The sequence below is a fragment of the Dendrobates tinctorius genome, unplaced genomic scaffold (genome assembly GCF_039654945.1).
Source record: "Dendrobates tinctorius isolate UK_male_01 unplaced genomic scaffold, ASM3965494v1 ptg000230l, whole genome shotgun sequence".
NCBI lineage: Eukaryota > Metazoa > Chordata > Amphibia > Anura > Dendrobatidae > Dendrobates > Dendrobates tinctorius.
In genome coordinates, this window is record NW_027361897.1 from 1,607,663 (window position 1) to 1,629,411 (window position 21,749).

The window sequence follows — 21,749 nt, forward strand, 5'->3', positions numbered from 1 at the left end:
GCTGGGGCAAAATATTAATGAAGGGGCAAATCAAGGGAAATTATAGAAATTGCCGAGCATGGAACCCTACTATCCTCATAGATCTGGACTTGCGTGTATTAGACATGTAGAGTATATCCTGTCTATTTTCCACAAAAGTCTCAGTTGGGAACATCCATTTAGGCTATGTGCCCACGTAGCGATTTTTAAGCGTTTTTGCCGCGATTTTCGGCGCGAAAACGCAGCGAAAACATTTAAAAATCGTGTACAGAACGCCCCCATGCATTCCTATGGCATTCTGCACATGCTGTGCTAATGCTGCGCTTTTTTCCGCGGCGGAATCGCATCGCGGAAAAAATCGCAGCATGCTCATTCTTTTGTGCGGAATCGCATAGAATTGCCGTGATTCCGCACCCATAGGAATGCATGAGAATCGCTTACTTCCCGCATGTGGCTATGCCCACCATGCGGGAAGTTAAGCGTCTCATGTGCGGTTGGTACCCACGGTGTGGAGGAGAGGAGACTGTCCTCCAGGCCCTGGGTACCATACCCCTGTAAAAAAAAGAATAAAAAATAAAAAATCGGGGTATATTTACCTTCCGGCATCCCGCGCTGCATTCCCGGCCTAAGCGTTCCCAGTAATGCCTTGCGGCAAGGCCCTGTAATGACGTGGTCTCGCGAGATCGCTATAGCAACGCGAGACTACGTCATCACAGGTCTCGCGCAAGGCATCGCTGGGAATGCTGAGGCCCGGGATGGCAGCGCGGGACGCCGGAAGGTAAATATACCCCGATTTTTTTATTTTTTTTAGCATTTTAACATTCTATCTTTTACTATTGATGCTGCATAGGCGGCCTCAATAGTAAAAACCTGGTCACACTTGTCAAACACTATGTTTGACGAGTGTGACCAACCTGTCAATCACTTTCCAAGCGATGCTTCAAATCGCTTGGAAAGTGCTTGAATATCTCAAACGAAAATCGCGGCAAAATTACGATCATAATAGCGGTAAAATCGCTGTGAAATCGCGCGGAAAAAAACGCGCGATTTCTGGGAAGGAGTCCAGTTTTTGGTATGCGTTTTAACACGCACCGTGGGCACATAGGTTTAAGGCTATTTCTTCACAGCCTAAACTAAATCATATAATCTACACAGTTTAGAGTCAATTAGGCGTCATCTCCATGGCACAAAACTAGTTCTACAGTAGGTGACCATTTCCTAGACTGACTCCCAAGAGTCTCATCAGTGCTCTACAATAATAATAATCTTTATTTTTATATACCGCCAACATATTCCGCAGCGCTTTACAGTTTGCACACATTATCATCGCTGTCCCTGTAGGGGCTCACAATCAAAATTCCCTAACAGTATATCTTTGGAGTGTGGGAGGAAACCAGAGAACCCAGAGGAAACCCACGCAAACACGGGGAGAACATACAAACTTCTTGCAGATGTTGTATTTGGTGGGGTTTGAACCAGGACCCCAGCGCTGCAAGGCTGCAGTGCTAACCATAATAATAATTTTATTTTATATGGCGCCAACATATTCCGCAGCATTTTACAATTAAGCGTGGACATATACAGACAATAAATTCAATACAAGGCAAGAACGTGTAAACAGTGACATTAGGAGTGAGGTCCCTGCGCGCAAGCTTACAATCTATAAGGAAATGGGGGGGGGGGACACCATAGGTGAAAGGTGCAGGTTATTTCAGATCCAATTGTAATAAATAGGGGTTTTCATCTAAAGCTTCATGATAAGGCCATCAGCCAGCATGTGTAAGTGCAATTATCAGGTGCAGTTATCATGTGCATGGAGGTTGTGGAGACAGATAAATAGGAGGGAGCAGATTCTGGATAATATTTAGAAGGCGGGAACATGGAAGAGTTAGGTTAGTGAGTTGAGGTGATAGGCCTGTTTAAAGAGATTTGGTTTTAAAGAACACTTAAAAACGTGGGTTAGGCTATGTGCCCACGTAGCGTTTTAAAACGCTCACTAAAAACCGGACTCTTTCCCAGAAATCGTGCGCTTTTTTCCGCGTGATTTCACAGCGATTTTACCGCGATTATGATCGCGATTTTGCCGCGATTTTCACGTGCGATATTCAAGCACTTTCCAAGCGATTTGATGCATCGCTTGGAAAGTGATTGACAGGTTGGTCACACTGGTCAAACATAGTGTTTGACAAGTGTGACCAGGTTTTTACTATTGAGGCCGCCTATGCGGCATCAATAGTAAAAGATAGAATGTTAAAATGCTAAAAAAAATAAAAAAAATCGGGGTATATTTACCTTCCGACGTCCCGCGCTGCCATCCTGGGCCACAGCGTTCCCAGTAATGCCTTGCGAGACCTGTGATGACGTAGTCTCGCGTTGCTATAGCGATCTCGCGAGACCGCTGGAGTCACGCGAGACTACGTCATCACAGGACCTTGCCGCAAGGCATTACTGGGAACGCTTAGGCCGGGAATGCAGCGCGGGACGTCGGAAGGTAAATATACCCCGATTTTTTATTTTTTATTCTTTTTTTTACAGGGGTATGGTACCCAGGGCCTGAAGGACAGTCTCCTCTCCTCCACACCGTGGGTACCAACCGCACATGAGACGCTTAACTTCGCGCATGGTGGGCATAGCCACATGCGGGAAGTAAGCGATTCTCATGCATTCCTATGGGTGCGGAATCGCGGCAATTCTTTGCGATTCCGCACAAAAGAATGAGCATGCTGCGATTTTTTCCGCGATGCGGGTGGTGCAGAACTGTGGAGCGCTTTGTGAGTGAGAGATAGGAGTTTACATTGTATTCTGTAGCAAATGGGTAACCAGTGTAATGGCTGGCACAAGGTGGAGGCTTCAGTGAAGCGACTAGACAGAAATATGATCCTGGCAGCCGCATTCAGGATGGATTGGAGGCAGGAGAGTTTAGTAACAGAGAGACCGATCAGAAGAGTTGCAGTAGCTCTGTGCACACGTTGCGTTTTTGCAGCTTCGTTTCCATGCAGTTTTGTCACAAAACCTAAAGGGTTTCCTGATGCCGGCGAATGAGAAACCTGAAGTCTCATGCACACATTGCAGATCTGATGCAGATTTAAATCTGCAGCGTGTCAATTCTTTTTGCGTTAACCTAAGAGTATACAACAAAAACACAGCAAAAACAGGACACATTTTTTACGTAGCGTTTTTCCTGCCAAGAGATACAGAAATTTCTGCACCGAATACCCTTGGTTAACCCTTAACATACAGAAGAGGTACTGTAAGGACTCATGCGACACTGTGGGCTTTTAAATATGGCCATGTACAACACACGAAGACCGAGTGTATGTGGCCCTGTCACAGAGTTTAGTAGCTGAAAAAGAGAACGTCTCTCGCTATGGCAGAGCTGACCTTTTTGATATTGAGCATGTGCTGTAATATTACATTTCCACATCAGTATTTCCTGCTGCAGCTTCAGATTGGTTGACCAGCATGATGTAGAGACAGAGACCCTGATTCCAAGTTCACTAGGGGATCAGTTGTGATAGAATCACAGTTTTCTCTGCTGTAGGTGTAGCAGTGCTATGAATGCTGAGCTCTGTATAAACCCACCCACACCACCGATTGCACGGTGTGCACAGGAAGCTGCCAAAGGCAGAAAGCTGCTAATCAGTGGTGGGGGCGAGGTTGGACCAGAAGGTACGAGACATCCAGTGCTCTAGTGATAATGTCCAGTTGGTAAAACACTGATTTTATTGAAACAAAAACACAGCCCGGTAAGTGACACATTGCTGGAATCAAGGTCTCTGCCCCTATATCATGCGGCTAACAGATTACATAGCAAAATCTGCTCACATATTCACTATAAGACACAAACCTTTGAATTCTGTAGCACCGGAGAAGATCTGTTATAAGGAACCTATCACTAGGTTTGAAGCCTCTACTCCACCAGCCAATCCTTTTTCAGCTGGGATTTAGCATTTCAAACAAGCCCAGGAGAAAAACCACCTCTCCCGGCATTGGGTAGTAAAAATGAAGAATAAATGCATTCATTACTAGAGAGAGGATGCCATCGGCAGTGGCGCATGCATTGATGAAGTGGAGCATACCATACCTTATTTTACTGCACCACCCTCTGCTTTATATATGCAATGCCATTGTGTCTGCTTTCTTCTTCCAAACTCAAAGTGATGATAAACTGTTTTATTACCAATGTTGCTGGGTGTTTTGGCACAGACATGTTTGACACACTCCACCCCAGCTGCATAAGGATATGATGGTGGTGCAGTGGCCCCAAACCTGGTGACAAGTTCTCTAGAAGGTTGAAAGGTCATTTAAATCCAATGGTTTTGGCTCATTAAAAAACTTGGAAGTTACCAGATTTGAAGCAGAACCCTGTAATTTGGGAAAAATTCTTCACTTCCAACAGTAAAACACACAAATATAATACAGGCAACATTACACACTACAAAAGTGCCCATACAATCACTAGAGACAACCTCAACCAAAACGTGGATGATCAACAGGATCCTGGCACCCCAGGCATGATTTTTCTGTTAGAAGAAGTGGCCAACAGGGCTGGCTGCTGGAAGGGTATAGGCCCCCATACATTTTAGACCAACCTCAACCATAACCAATGTGTTTGGGGGCCCCTCGACAAGATCCTGCATGTCCGATTTCAGACTGCCAATATTTGCAGAGAGAAAAGCCGCCGCCAGAAAAGCCTGACAGCAGCTCTGAAGAAATACAGTGCCTTGCGAAAGTATTCGGCCCCCTGGAACTTTTCAACCTTTTCCCACATATCATGCTTCAAACATAAAGATACCACATGTAAATTTTTGGTGAAGAATCAACAACAAGTGGGACACAATTGTGAAGTTGAACGAAATTTATTGGTTATTTTAAATTTTTCTGGAAATGCAAAAACTGAAAAGTGGGGCGTGAAATATTATTCGGCCCCAAAGTGGGGCGTGAAATATTATTCGGCCCCTTTACTTTCAGTGCAGCAAACTCACTCCAGAAGTTCATTGTGGATCTCTGAATGATCCAATGTTGTCCTAAATGACTAATGATGATAAATATAATCCACCTGTGTGTAATCAAGTCTCTGTATAAATGCTCTGTGATAGTCTCAGGGTTCTGTTTGAAGCACAGAGAGCATCATGAAGACCAAGGAACACAACAGGCAGGTCCGTGATACTGTTGTGGAGAAGTTTAAAGCCGGATTTGGATACAAAATGATTTCCAAAACTTTAAACATCCCAAGGAGCACTGTGCAAGCGATCATATTGAAATGGAATTAGTATCATACGACTACAAATCTACCAAGACCCGGCCGTTTCTCGAAACTTTCATCTCAAACAAGGAGAAGACTGATTAGAGATGCAGCCAAGAGGCCCATGATCACTCTGCATGAACTGCAGAGATCTACAGCTGAGGTGGGACAGTCTGTCCATAGGACAACAATCAGTCGTACACTGCACAAATCTGGCCTTTATGGAAGAGTGGCAAGAAGAAAGCCATTTCTCAAAGATATCCATAGAAAGTGTTGTTTAAAGTTTGCAACAAGCCATCTGGGAGACACACCAAACATGTGGAAGAAGGTGCTCTTGTCAGATGAAACCAAAATCGAACTTTTTGGCAACAATGCCAAACGCTATGTTTGGTGCAAAGGCAACACAGCTCATCACTCTGAACACATCATCCCCACTGTCAAACATGGTGGTGGCAGCATCATGGTTTGGGCCCGCTTTTCTTCAGCAGAGACAGTGAAGATGGTTAAAATTGATGGGAAGATGGATGGAGCCAAATACAGGACCATTCTTGAAGGAAACCTGTTGGAGTCTGCAAAAGACCTGAGACTGGGACGGAGATCTGTCTTCCAACAAGACAATGATCCCAAACATAAAGCAAAATCTACAATGGAATGGCTCACAAATAAACGTATCCAGGTGTTAGAATGGCCAAGTCAAAGTCCAGACCTGAATCCAATTGAGAATCTGTGGAAAGAGCTGAAAACTGCTGTTCACAAACAATCTCCATCAAACCTCACTGAGCTAGAGCTATTTGCCAAGGAAGAATGGGCAAGAATTTCAGTCTCTCAATGTACAAAACTGATAAGAGACATACCCCAAGCGACTTGCAGCTGTAATCACAGCAAAAGGTGGCGCAACAAAGTATTAAGTTAAAGGGGCCGAATAATATTGCACGCCCCACTTTTCAGTTTTTACATTCAAACAAAAATTTAAAATAACCAATACATTTCGTTCAACTTCACAATTGTGTTCCACTTGTTGTTGATTCTTCACCAAAAATTTACATTTGGTATCTTTATGATTGAAGCATGATATGTGGGAAAAGGTTGAAAAGTTCCAGGGAGCCGAATACTTTCGCAAGGCACTGTAATTCAGGATAGATAGTTGTCAGCCGAACAACCATTCAGCTAAGAGCCATCTATCATGTATGGTCAATGATGCTCACAGCACTTTGTTTACCAGCGCATCTTGACACCGTCCAGGTTGAAAACTGTTTATTCGCCAGACATGGACTACGGCGTGTGACAGAACGACGGACAGGTATGGTACATTGCTGTTTTTTTATTTTACCTTTATTACAGGAGAATGAGGGTGGAGGGAACTGTTGCGGAGCTGCCTCCAATCACATATCCGTCCCTGCACACTATTTAATGTTGCAACTACGGTATTCACAAGTCCGAGATCCTTTTAGGAAAGGTGAGCAAACAACCCCCATCATCCTTCAGAATATACTGTATGAATGGGTATATTCTGAAGGATGAAAGGGCTTCTAGCCATATTTAATGTAAATATACACTGTAATATAGTGTCCAAAGTGTTTATTGCAAATGGGACTACCACCTCCCTCATCTTTCCGAACACATCCATGTATACAGTAAGTGGGTGTATTCCTGAGGATAAGGGGTGTGGTAGTCACAGTATACGGTACTGCAGGCACTTTACTGTAATTCACAGATCCCCCATAAAAGAGTGCCACACAGATATTTTTTGTATTTTATTAAAGGTTTTTGCACACTATTTGGCTCAAAATATTTTTTTTTCTTATTTTCCTCTCTAAAATCTAGCTATGTCTTATAATCAGGTGCATCTTATAAAGCGAAAAATACACCTATTCCCGCCAGACACCATTGTAAAAAACAGTGCAGAATACCAAAAAACCTGTATTAAATGATATTTACTATATTATCTAGGACATTTCACCCACCTGTACTCCCTCTCCTGTGAGGGCTGAACACGACTGGATCTGCCAGACTCTGTCTCTGATTGTGTGCAAATTTAGGCCTTCCGCTATTTCTGAGGCCGGTGCGGCCGTCAGTAAATCCTGTTTATTAGCAAAGATCAGAACAGGGACTCCACTCAGTTTCTCCTCATCCAAAAGTTCAGCCAATTCCTTAGATATTTAAAAAAAAAACAGGAAAGAGATTTGTGGCAGATGATTTGCTCTCTTGGGTCTATGTATCAGATGCACCCCCAAACTACAAGGCCCATTATCAGGAAATATGATATGGCATATGTACGCTTCCCAGTTAGCCAGTTTGGAGACCTGCATCATCCAGAGAGAAGTCACGCAGAAAAGCCTGAAATGGCGCGATCAGGGAAGTTATTCCGAGACATGTCTGTGGTACATATGGAAAGATCACATTGGTGAGGTCAGATCTGGAACTCCCGCAGATGTGTAGAATGGTTTCTATAAAGCGGTCAAACCCTTTTAGCACAGCTCAGTAAGAAACGGTGAGGGCAGAGCAAAGTACAGCAGGTGATGGGCCTCTCTGACCTTTCCCGCTGCCTGTGCACTGCAGTACTCTGCTCTGCCCTCAACAGGGCGGATAAGTAAGTTAAAGTTGTACTTTCCTTTCAATTAAATCTCTCTCCTTGCAGCAATTCTCTACAAAAAAAAACAAAACACTATACTCACCTGCCCCAGGTCAACCGTTGAGTCTTTGCCACCATTCCTAGTGTCTGGCGCTGGCTATGGTGCTGACGTCACATCAACTGTGCACTTGCCATGGTGAGCTCATCAGCTCTGAACGGGGCGTCCCCATGCAAACGGTAAGCTCACGGTTTGGCTTCTGCTCCGTCACGGAGATGTCACCGCCATAGCTAACGCCAACAATGATAGACACTTTCTGGTGGAACCGGGGAAGGTGAGTACAGGGCAGTTTGTTTGTCTTAATAGTGAACTCTGAAGCCAGTGAAGAAATTTAATTGAAAGGGAACAGGCCCTTAAAGTCATTGATATCATAGTAATGGAAAACCCCTTTAAACCACTGTACAAATATGCGGTCAATCAGAAAAAGGCAAGATAAATACCAACCTGACCCGTTTCTTCAAAACGTTTTCTGTCTGCGCTGTCAATGACATATATCTAAATAAAGACAAAAGGAAGAGGACTTCATTAGGCTACGTTCCCACCATTAGCTTTTGCTGCTCTTTTGACACTGCGTGCCTTTGCTGCATCATGAACGCAGCGTCTCACAGTTACAGCAAAGCAGATCGGATTTTTGGAATTCTCCTGAACACTGGGCTTCATTCTAATGCGGTGTAAACTGACCTGCGGTGCCAGTTTCCAATCAGCAACATGTCAATTTCTCTTGCGGGTACGTCAAGTATTCTGTACAGAATTTTTTCCACAGACTTACATCAGCTGCAGAAAATCCTCCTAATCATCGTGGGAATGTAAGCTTAGAGGTTACTACTATATAATGTATAGCAAAGTTTTTATTGTTCCCTTATTTCTGTTGCTTATATAGTGGCTACATATGCTACAGCGCTGTACACCGACTATCAACAGTCACAATAACATATATACAGGTGCATCACACAAAATTAGAATATCATCAAAAAGTTAATTAATTTCAGTTCTTCAATACAAAAAGTAAAAATCATATATCAGCTAGAGTCATTATAGACAGAGTGATCTACAGCGTGTCCGTAAAGTCATGGTGCACACTTGACCAGGGGGGTTCTGTCAAGCCATGGCCACCACAATCCCCGGATCTGATGCCCTTAGACTTTTACTTTTGGGGTTATATGAAGCAACATGTGTACATTGAACATATGAATGACATTAATCACTTAAAACTCAGTACTTGGTCGGGGTTCCTTTTGCATCAGTTACTGCATCAATGCGGCGTGGCATGGAGGCGATCAGCCTGTGGCACTGCTGAGGGGTTATGGAAGCCCAGGTTGCTTTGATAGCAGCCTTCAGCTCATCTGCATTGTTGGGTCTGGTGTCTCTCATCTTCCTCTTGACAATACCCTATAGATTCTCTATGGGGTTAAGGTCAGGCGAGTTTGCTGGCCAATCAAGCACAGTGATACTGTTGTTTTTACACCAGGTATTGGTACTTTTGGCAGTGTGGACAGGTGCCAAGTCCTGCTGGAGAATGAAATTTCCATCTCTAAAAAGCTTGTTGGCAGAGGGAAGCATGAAGTGCTCTAAAATTTCCTGGTAGACGACTGCGCTGATTTTGACATGGCTCCCCAAACCATCACTGATTGTGGAAACCAAGGTCCCAGAGTCTGGAGGAAGAGTGAAGAGGCCACATTCCAAGCTGCTTGAGGTCTAGTGTGAAGTTTCCACAATCAGTGATGGTTTGGGGAGCCATGTCATCTGCTGGTGTAGGTCCACTGTGTTTTATCAAGACCAAAGTCAGCGCCGCCGTCTACCAGGAAATTTTAGGGCACTTCATGCTTCCCTCTGCTGAGTTTCACTCTTTGTATTGAAGAATTGAAATAAATTATCTTTTTGATGATACTCTAATTTTGTGAGACGCTCTTGAATGTTTAGCAGAAGAAATACAGTGCAGAGAAATCTCTGTCCATACAAGCCTTCAACCGAAGAGGTAATGGAAAGAGCTTATCCTCACAATGCGTTGTATCTTGTATGTAACATCTGAAGACAGACACACCAGGGCTTGCTTTTTGCCAGACAAGATCTAGTTTTGAACATCATTCATTTTACCATACAGATTAAGGGAAAATGGTCAAAAGAATTCTAAATGATGTGAAATAGTGAAAACAAAACGCAACTCGCCATTATTTTCTGGGTTTTATTTTCGCTGAGTTAATTATGCAGTAAAATGATCTGAGAACATGATTACCCAGTCAGTATGATTACCAGGATTCCAATCTTGGCACCTAGATATCATAGCCTTCCGATGGCTCCCAGCAATCACACTGGGATAGAATGGACCAGCAAATCAATGCCAGGGCTGGATATGGAGTTTAAATACTGCCGACAGTGATTCACAGCGGCATCTAAGTGGTTAAAAACGTAGTCCCATCTCCAAGATCCTAATCCAATTTGTAGTAGGTGTAATAGTAATAATACTAGCAAATATCTCCAATTAGAAATGTAGTATAGTTCTACTGATTCACTATATTGCTTACCCCATTTGCAGGGCATTGCAATAGCTTAGTTATTCATGGTTACAAATACTCGTATATTGACTGTTAGTTGTTAGTGGCTGTTACCATGGATATCTAAGCTATTGCAATGCCCTGCATATAGGGTAAGCGACATAGCAAATCAGAAGAACTATACTACATTTGTGATTGGAGTCATTTGCTAATAATATTATTATTAATATACCTTCTACATTTTGGGATAGGATCTTGGAGATACCCATTAAACAGCAGTGATCAGCTGTCAATGGTGGACGCCAGTTATGTAATATAGCAGACATCTGCCCCGAAGCATTCAAGGGGGTTATCTGTGCAGTCAGTCACATGATTCAGACCCCTTATTATTCACATGGAATCATAGAATGGAATAGGCCAAAATTTTGGACATCTTGGGACCCCAAGTACCATCATCACCTGATCAAGTCTCGTCTCTGCTCCTGTTACATAAGAAGCTGTGAATGTGGAAACTAATTAAAATTGACATGGGTATAAAAATAGACCCAAGGTGACATGGCGGGCCTTGATCAGGCCATCAGTATATAAAACAGTGTCTTGAGTCTCATGAAAATGCAAAAACTTCACGGAATACAAACTACAAAATTTCTTGAAGTGGTTTTCTGTTAACAATAAGTCATCCCCTTCGATATGATAGCTAAGTTCGAGATAGATGAGGGATTGACAGATGAGCCATTCGCCAGAAGGGAGCGCTTTTGTCACCTGCCTGAATGGTGCATGCTTGAATGCCATGCCCTATATATAGCCACCGTCTCCATCAGTCTCTTAAAAAATAAGTGAAGCAAAGGTCAAGCGTGCACAGCGCCGCTCCATCCAGATGGGGGGCAAAAGTGACCGATCCTGGCAATAGGAGTCTCAGTGGTGGGGAGCGTAGAAGTTTCTCTCTTACCCTCTGATGGTCCTTATAATCACATTTCATAGCTGTATAATATACTACTAACAACATAAAGCACTTACAAGCACATCAGTATTCTCAAAGTAGTTCCTCCAGTACGGCCTGATTTTCCTCTGTCCGCCTATGTCCCACACGTTGAGTTTGAACCCCTGAGATTGAACGCTCTTGATATTAAATCCCTTAAAAACACAAAGCAATTACAAACAAACAATCATCTATGATCCTTTTTTTGAAGATGCACAACATGGTTCTATGGCTATTGCTTAGTTAACAGTAAGAAGGGGGACATTAGGTGGCTCAGTGGTTAGCACCGCAGCCTCGCAGCGCCAGGGTCCCACCAAGGACAACATCTGCAAGGAAGTTTGTATGTTCTCCCCGTGTTTGCGTGAGTTTCCTCCAGGTTCTCCGGTTTCCTCCCACACTCCAAAGACAGACTGATAGGGAATCTAGATTGTGAGCCCCATCGGGGACAGAATGCCTTCAGTTAGTCTGGATGACTAACAAATTTACACCAAAGTCATCTTCAAGTTTTGGAAGACGGAAGAGGATGAGCCAGGAGTTGACAAAGAGAATAAGGCTAACCGCATACTGACCAGTATTATCAATATGGGGTCCTACATAAATACTATGATGGGGATTAAGGAATTTTTAGGATCAATGAGTAACCCGAATTCTGGGTCCTATCAATAGACTAAAAAATGGTGATTGTCAGCCATAAGTCTGATGGATCCCTGGGTCAACAGATAATTGAGAAATCACCGTTGATTTGCATGTCTTCTTTAGGAAACTCGCAGGCTGTGATTACAATAGGGAAATAGTCGCTTATATGACCAAATGTGGACCAACAATCATAGACGGTAACACGGCCCACATTTCCATGAAGTGGCTCCACAATGGCCCATGCCGCTCACTTGTGTTGGAGTGATGTGACTGATGTCCTCCGATGCCAACTGCTTCAGCAGCGTGGTTTTTCCTGCATTATCGAGACCCAGGAGCAGGATCCGGACCTCCTGATCGGGAGCACTTTTCAGTTTACGCAACATAGACAACAGACCCTGAAGAGGAAAGCAGAATTGGACCCTTTTATTAGAAGGATTTATGCTTTATTTATGCACTTAGCAAAACTTGTAAAAACAAGGAAATATGTCGTCTACGGCCACCTACTAGTCACTGCTCCATCCCTGCTGGAGACTTTGGGACCACCGTCTCCTGATCGGAGAAGGTCTCTGCACATGGACTCTCAACGATCGTACATTTAACACCTATTGATTGCTAAAAATATTGTTTATGCGCCTTAAAGAGCTCATTCAAAAAAAAATGGATCACATACAGATGTAACTGATCAAATTTTTTTTTTAAATAATTTTTTGCTATATAAAGAATCACTCAAGAAAATCTTTGTCTATAGACCACACGGGTGAGAACAGCATCTCTCTAAATGCTGTTAGCCATTTATGTATGGTGCATATCGGGTGCTGGTGTATGTAGTGTGTTCAGACTCCACAAATGGCAGGTTATCGGCTGTGTTATACAGTCGGCATTTGTCTTTTAACAGCAGCAACCAGAGCCAGTGTCAATGGCTGCTGTTTAATCCCCTTAAAGGGATGTATGGATTCTCCGATGGCGTGCCGACTAGATGGACGTGGCCTCGCTCAGTGAAAGTGTAGTGAACGAGGCTGGACAAAGTGTAGGCAGAATGTAGCCGGAATGATGCAAATCGCATTATTGAGTCACATGGCCGCTCCCGATGCTGGCGCCGCAGAATCCTCACAGTGTGCAGTGCGCACGATGTGAGGATTCACAAGTGTGCAGTCACAGAACATCTGTAGCCTAAGACTCGACAACCCCTTTAAGTTCCCCTGTCAATCTCTGACAGCATTTAAGTTAAAATTAAATAATTTTATATTTTTATCTGATTAATTTTTAAAAATTAGTTCTTACTGGGGAGATTTTTTTTTACATTTTTTGTGTTTTTTTTTTAAAAAAACAAAACTTTTTAAACGCCTCTTCAAGGGACTTGAACTTATCAGCGAACTAGCGCTCCATCCGGTAAAGAATATAAAAAAAAAATCTCCCCAGTAAGAACTAATTTTTTAAAATTAATCAGATAAAAATATAAAATTATTTAATTATTTAATCTCCACACTAGAAATGAGGAAATGAAACAGCAAAAAAAAAAAAAAAAGGCAAATTGCATAATTGTTTTGTGGTTTTGTGATTAAAAGTGAATAAAAAATAAATAAATAAATAACTCGAACAAGTCCTCATATGGCTATGTCAGTGAAAAGATAAAAAGTTTAAAAAGTTATGAAAAAGGGAAGAAAAAAAATGAAAAAGAAAAAAAAAAAACAAAAACAAACCAAAAATTGCCTGTGTCAGGGAAAAGGTTAACAAAAGCACTGAAAAGATGACAAAGTACAAAAAAAAAATCTAAAACCCTAGAATCTACTGTAATGCCGCTCCCATACAACCGCCAAATCTCGTCACGGGTCAATCGGAATGATGTGATCAGTGTCAGTGAATGTTAGAATCATTTCTTACTGACCTTTCCGAATATGATTGATTGAGAGATGATTGATAGATACCTTGCCAACACTGAAAGGTCAGAAGCCCTCAGATCGCCCGCTTTATGACTGTAGCGTGAAGTCAGGGCTATGTATAGGCAGCTGCCCAATTATTATTTGGGAAAGTTTATTGTCCAGAAATTAAATTTTTGCTAAAAGCCGCCAAATCAGCAGAAAATTTCCCATTTCAGCTTCCGGCATAGAAAACAGGACGCTCGGGGTGATTGTACTGGCAGCCATAGCTCCACTCATGGCCCAGGAGACAAGTTGTGAAACGCAGGAGCCAACGTGGAGTAGAACACACAATGGCTCGGTTTTCTATCTGATCTCAAAATCCAACTCACGGGACCAGAAAAGATATTTAGTACTTTGAGGTGGTTGAGCCGATAGAGCTGCTGTGCTCTGCGCCACGGCCATATGTCCTAGCAGTGACTCAAGATCTCACTCGGTGCCATTACTATGGGGAACTGCACAAGTAGTAGCTACGTTAGACATATGTGGTGAAAAGAAAGTATGCAAACAGAAAATTTTGCCCTATGCATTGCAAAGGCTGAAATCCGCGGTGAAAATCTGCAAATTAAAGTGTTATTCCCATCGCCAAGATCCTATCCCCATATGAAGCAGGTGTAATAATCATAATATTAGGAAATACATTCAATTAGAAATGTAGCATAGTTCTACTGATTCGCTGTGTAGCTTACCCCATGTGCAGGGCCCTACAGTAACTCAGATATCCATGGTTACGACCACTAAAAGCCAACAGCTACTGTAACCAACTGTCACTAAGTGAGTGGTCGTTACCATAGATACCTTAGCTGCAATGCCCTGCACATGGGGTATGCAACATAGTGAATCAGAAGAACTATACATTTCTAATTGGAGGTATTTTCTAATATTATTATTACTACACCTGCTACATATTGGGATAGGATCTGAAGACAGGAATACTCCTTTAACTGTGGATGATCGTTCTTAAAAATTTCACCTACAATGCTGCTACTTTAATCACTCCAAAACACAGACATCGGAACACCCCCTCATCCCAGCCTGCAGCAACACTCCACTCTTGCCTCCCCCCAGCAGCGACCCTGGGACCCCCCTTCACCCAGCCACCACCCCCCGGTAAGCAATAAGACGCAAGGATTACATAAGAACCACCATTTCATTAAAAAAAAGTTTTTTTTCCTATTTTTCGCCTTTTTCATCCGAAAAATACGGTACTTCATAGAGTCGTGTCAGCTTATAAGAGAAGCAGATACAAATATCATAATAAAAGGACATAACATAGCCAAAAGAACAGTATTTATCTCAAGCAAATCACTAACCTCTACAGGTATGTGTGTTGACCCCAACAGACATTTCATCCGTCGCTTTATCTAGGTGAAAACATTTATCAAGATTGCCCCTGAGGAAGCTACAGCGAAACACTTGTTGGGGAGGGTAAACACCATTCTGTGGTCAGGAATCACTTCTTATGGTACAGATTATGATTAATTTGTTGGTAGAGTCCCCTACTGAATAAGTTCCACTCACTTTTCAAAAAGTTGCCAAATCTAGCCGGGACTGATGCAGAAATAACAAAGGTCTTAAAGTTTTACACAACCTCCGAGTTGTGCAGATACAGGTGCTTCTCACAAAATTAGAATATCATCAAAAAGTTAATTTATTTCAGTTCTTCAATACAAAAAGTGAAACTCATATATTATATAGAGCAGGGGTCCTCAAACTACGGCCCGCGGGCCACACGCGGCCCGCCAAGGACTTTTATCCGGCCCCCCGCCAGGCCGACATTGAACTTATGAACTGCACTGCAGTTCAATGCCGGCGGGCCCTGTAATCGCGGGCGGGACGAGGCGCCGAGGAAAGGCGTTACGCAGCCCTCCGTACACAGCAGAGCACAGTGCACACAGACGGCCTGATTATCATCACGCCGCCTGCGCGGCCTGATGACGTCACGCCGCCTGTGTGCCTGTGCAGGAAGAAGACTGAGATGAGCGGGCGCCTCTTCAGAGCAGCGGGGGACATAGGTGAGTACTTCTTTTTTTTTTTTTTAATGCCGGGTCCTATTGGGGTCATTTACCTGTCTAATGGGGACATGTGCTGCCTAATGGGGACCTGTGCGGCCTATTTGGGACATTTATCTGCCTAATGGGGACATTTACCTGCCTAATGGGGACCTGTGCTGCCTAATGGGGACATTTACCTGCCTAATGGGGACATTTACCTGCCTAATGGGGACATGTGCTGCCTAATGGGGACATTTACCTGCCAATTGGGGACCTGTGCTGCCTAATGGGGACATTTATCTGCCTAATGGGGACATTTACCTGCCTATTGGGGACCTGTGCTGCCTAATGGGGACATTTACCTGCCTATTGGGGACCTGTGCTGCCTAATGGGGACCTGTGCTGCCTAATGGGGACATTTACCTGCCTGTTGGGGACCTGTGCTGCCTAATGGGGACTTGTGCTGCCTAATGGGGACATTTACCTGCCTAATGGGGACCTGTGCTGCCTAATGGGGACTGTGCTGCCTAATGGGGACCTGTGCTGCCTATTGGGGACCTGTGCTGCCTAATGGGGACCTGTGCTGCATATTGGGGACATTTACCTGCCTATTGGGGACCTGTGCTGCCTAATGGGGACCTGTGCTGCCTAATGGGGACATTTACCTGCCTATTGGGGACCTGTGCTGCCTATTGGGGACATTTACCTGCCTATTGGGGACCTGTGCTGCCTATTGGGGACATTTACCTGCCTATTGGGGACCTTTGCTGCCTATTGGGGACATTTACCTGCCTATTGGGGACCTGTGCTGCATATTGGGGACATTTACCTGCCTAATGGGGACCTGTGCTGCCTAATGGGGACATTTACCTGCCTATTGGGGACCTGTGCTGCCTATTGGGGACATTTACCTGCCTATTGGGGACCTGTGCTGCCTATTGGGGACATTTACCTGCCTATTGGGGACCTTTGCTGCCTATTGGGGACATTTACCTGCCTATTGGGGACCTGTGCTGCCTATTGGGGACATTTACCTGCCTATTGGGGACCTATGCTGCCTATTGGGGACATTTACCTGTCTATTGGGGACCTGTGCTGCCTATTGGGGACATTTACCTGCCTTTTAGGGACCAATGTTGCCTATTGGGGATTCTTGCACCACACCAGTCTGAGCCTGAGGTAAAAGTGGAGTTCCACCAATATGGGCACTGGTGAGGCTGCATTGATGGGCACTGATCAGGCTGCGCTGATGGGCACTGATCAGGCTGCATTGATGGGCACTGATCAGGCTGCATTGATGGGCAGTGCAGTCTGTATGTCTCTGTGTGGGCAGTTTTATTGCTGGTATATTGTTTTGGTAGCGCTGTATATATGTTGGTATTTTACTAATAGCAATTTTGAATCCCTAGGAAGCAATGATATCAAGAAAGAGAAAAAATTGACTCGAAGTGTAGGATATTCGAAGAACCAAAAAAATCGGTAAGTTTGATGATTTAACTTCATTTTTAATATAGTATTTGTTCCTATTTTTGTTTTATTACCTCTAAATAAGATATGTGCAGTGTGCACAGGAATTTATTCATAATTTTTTTTAAACTATATTCCGGCCCTCCAATGGTCCGAGGGACCGTGATCTGGCCCCCTGTTTAAAAAGTTTGAGGACCCCTGATATAGAGTCATTACAAACGGAGTGATCTATTTCAAGTGTTTAGTTCTGTTAGAGGGAATCTGTCACCTCATTTTTCAAGTATCAGCTGCCGGCACCGCCATCAGCGGCTTATGAACAGCATTCTGTAATGTTGTAGATAAGCCCACGATGTAACCAGAAAGATAAGAAAAAAGAGATATATTATACTCACCCAGGGGCGGTCCGGTTTTGGTCCGATGGGTGTCGTGGTCCAGGCCGGCGCCTCCCATCTTCTAACGGTGACGTCCTCTTCTTTGCTGCCTCTCGTGGCTCCTGCGCAGGCGCACTGCTCTGCCCTGTTGAGGGCAGAGCAGAAAACTGCAGTGCGCAGGTGCAGGACCTCTCCAGGCGCCTGCGCACTGCAGGACTCTGTTGAGGCACAGCAGTGCGCCTGCGCAGGAGCCACGACAGGCAGCAAAGAAGAGGACGTCACCGTTAGAAGATGGAAGGCGCCGGACTGGACCGTGACACCCATCGGACCAAAACCGGACCCGGACCTCCCCTGGGTGAGTATAATATACGGTAACTCTTTTTTCTTATCTTTCAGGTTACATCGGGAGCTTATCTACAGCATTACAGAATGCTGTAGATAAGCCCCTGATGGCGGTGTCGGCATCTGATACTCGAAAAATGGGGTGACAGATTCCCTTTAATGTTGATTATTATGGCTTACAGCCAATGAAAACCCAAAAGTTATTAGGTGGCATCAACCCCACAAATATTACCCCACTTGCCACCGCTACAGGGCAAGTGGGAAGAGCTGGGTAAAGCAGGGCTGTGGAATCGGTAAGCCAAACCTGCGACTCCGACTCCTCAATTTCCCTTCCACCGACTCTGACTCCGACTCCAACATATAATGCTTATATTTAAGTGAAAAATGTATTGTAGTACAATGTGAACATCAGACATTTAATCATTTTTATGATCCAATAATCAAGATATTTAGATAGAACAGAATATTTATTGGAATACAACGTTAGAACACAAAAAACTGTAATAAATTGTGAATATGTCATACACTATGTAATATCGATTACATATATACAGTACAGACCAAAAGTTTGGACACACCTTCTCATTCAAAGAGTTTTCTTTTATTTCATGACTATGAAAATTGTAGATTCATTCTGAAGGCATCAAAACTATGAATTAACACATGTGGAATTATATAATTAACAAAAAAGTGTGAAACAACTGAAAATATGTCTTATATTCTAGGTTCTTCAAAGTAGCCACCATTTGCTTTGATTATTGCTTTGCACACTCTTGGCATTCTCTTGATGAGCTTCAAGAGGTAGTCACCAGAAATGGTCTTCCAACAGTCTTGAAGGAGTTCCCAGAGATGCTTAGCACTTGTTGGACCTTTTGCCTTCACTCTGCGGTCCAGCTCACCCCAAACCATCTCGATTGGGTTCAGGTCTGGTGACTGTGGAGGCCAGGTCATCTGGCGTAGCACCCCATCACTCTCCTTCTTGGTCAAATAGCCCTTACACAGCCTGGAGGTGTGTTTGGGGTCATTGTTCTTTGTAGCGCTTGATGGTTTTTGCCACTGCACTTGGGGACACTTTCAAAGTTTTCCCAATTTTTTAGACTGACTGACCTTCATTTCTTAAAGTAATGATGGCTACTCGTTTTTCTTTATGAGGGCAGAACCTCATACTGTTCCGCAGAACCTCATACTGCACACCTCAGCTGCTGCAGAACCTCATACTGCACACCCCTACACATGAAAATAAAGCCTGCACCTTAAGAAGATGTGGTGATGAATGCAGTCTATTTATTCCAAAGTTCAATTGATGTTGATGTGTTACTGAAGACGAGCAATGCCTGTCCTGGGCGTCCTTTTGGGCAGCTATGAGGTGCTAAAAAAAGGAGTGTTAGTCTCTGTGCTACCCAGCTTTCATTCTTTTTGGTACAGATAAGATATGGATAGACAGATATGGATAAATGAATAGAGCAGATTTCTAATCTGCTTTTGCTATTGAAAACATTAGCTATGAGCTCAAAAACTTTTCAGTCGATGCGGTTTTTTAAAAAGCTGATCGGCTTTTGCAGCTGAAAAACGTATCCTCAAAAAACGCAGGAAAAACGCTGTGTGTGAATGTAGCCTTAGATCAGGAATAGAACAGTCATTTATAGGACATTTCATAACTTTCCCAAATTCCTATGAAAAAATATTCAGCACATTCTGCATTGAACTGCTGTACCCAATTTATTACATATTTTAGGAGTCGGTCCATTTTATACCGACTCCACCAAAATGAGCTCCGACTCCGACTCCACAGCTCTGGGGTAAAGTGCCACAATTGGCCGATTTTTGGTTGCGCCAATTGTGGGGCGGCTGCGGGCTGCTATTTTTAGGCTGTTGAGGGCTAAAATCCATGGGCCTTGCCAGCCTGAGAATACCAGGATGCAGCTGTCTGCTTTTTTCTTGGCTGGTTAACAGATATAGGGGGACCCCACGCTATATTTTTTTTATTATTTATTTTTTTAAAAGGAAGGAACCTCTCTCTGTGCTTTCCTCCACTTCCTGTGTCGTGTACTTCCGGAAGTGTCACAAGATTCACCATTATGTAAATTAGTACACATGGGAAGTAAGCTACGTTCCCGCACGTAATACGCACGTGACTAGGAAGATAATGAAACCGCATCTAATGATAGTGAATGGGTAATTTACACAGCTACATATATTGACATGCTGCGGTCTGGAAAGACGTGCCACATGTCCGTCTCCTCGGGTATCGGTGCACGCATAGTGGGCATGGGATTTCTTGAAATCCCACCCACTATGCTGTAAGAGCTGGGCGCTGCAGGTTGGACATTGCGGATGTACGCAGCATTTACTGACTGTGAGAACATACCCCAATATATATCTGCAACAGAAAATCACTTTTTTTTTCCTTCCCAAAAGTCAACTTTCATTTAGCTTTATTTCAAGTGACAAAAAAAAGCATGCAATGAAAAAACGCATCAAAAACGCAGGTGACCTGCCAGTGACCTCAGATGCAGATTTGGAGCAGATTTCACCTGCGTCAAATCCTGATTGTGTGCACATACCGTAAAAGGCCCCCGACCGGCAACTATGCGGCCTGTCATTTCACACGACACACCGCACAGTGTAGACACAGCTTTAGGCCGGGGTCACACTGGCGAGGAATACGGCCGAGTGAGAGGCGCTAAAAGCACGCATTACACACGGACCAATGATTCTCTATGGGGTCCCTCGCACCAGCCGTATATTTCTCCTCAGTATCCTACGCTCCGTGCCACTCGCAGCATGCTGCGATTGTCAGCGTACTACGCCCGTAATACGCCAATGCAAGTCTATGGGAGCGCAAAAAATACGGATTACACACGGACCACACATGTGACTTGCAAGAAATACGCACCAGGTGTCTTTTAGCAAAGCCGGCAATTCAGTGCGCTATACAGTAAAATCACACTGACAGGTTTAATAAAGAAAGAATAGATATAGACACATAGAATACACATATATATATGTGCATTCTATGTGTCTATATCTATTCTTTGGTTTCTGTTAGAAAACCTGTCATTGGGCTCCATTATATGTCCATTTTGCAAGCCTGCGAGAAAATCTCGGCATACAGATGCCATACGGATTACATGCGCAAAATACGCGACCACACCTTGCTTACGGATGACATACGGAGCACTGTTTAGGGGTCTGTCATCCGTATTACGCATGTAAAATACTGACCGTATTTTGCGTCGGTTAGTGTGACCCCGGCCTTACAAGAGGAATAACAATTTGCGATACATGAATTTCATCACCGAGCCAACCGAATAGACAATAAGTATCTGTCTGAATGAAGACGATCCATGGTACGGATGATTGGCCCATAAACCAGGCGATTGGTTCTAAGTGATCCCCCACATGCCAAACATTTGAAGCTTCAGTTAACAAAAGGGACATAGAAAAAGAAAAAAACAACAAACAACCTGACGTCACATTTTTGCGGTTTGTCGTCACCCAAAATTTCTATACGATGGGTGAATAATATGCTCAAAATTCCAGCCAACGTTAATCTTATTGGATGAAAGTGGGCATAACCCACCAATGTTAGCGGGGTCGGTTGGCCACCTGACGTATATGGGGGCCTCCCATCACTCCCCTGAAGCGGACATTGGGGGACAGAAGGAACAGGCCATGAACAGGCGTGATAATATAAG

General features: G+C 43.7%; 1 protein-coding gene across 1 annotated transcript in view; it reads right to left on the reverse strand.

Annotated features, from left to right (window-relative positions):
* ARL3 (ARF like GTPase 3) overlaps nt 1–21,749 on the reverse strand; it is a 68,170-nt gene that overhangs the window by 45,552 nt on the left and 869 nt on the right. Inside the window, exons 2-5 of the mRNA XM_073555758.1 lie at nt 12,213–12,356; nt 11,364–11,480; nt 8,299–8,349; nt 7,189–7,374 (exon numbers count right to left, since the gene is read on the reverse strand). Coding sequence (XP_073411859.1) covers nt 7,189–7,374; nt 8,299–8,349; nt 11,364–11,480; nt 12,213–12,356 — 498 coding nt within the window. The remainder of the gene's footprint in view (nt 1–7,188; nt 7,375–8,298; nt 8,350–11,363; nt 11,481–12,212; nt 12,357–21,749) is intronic.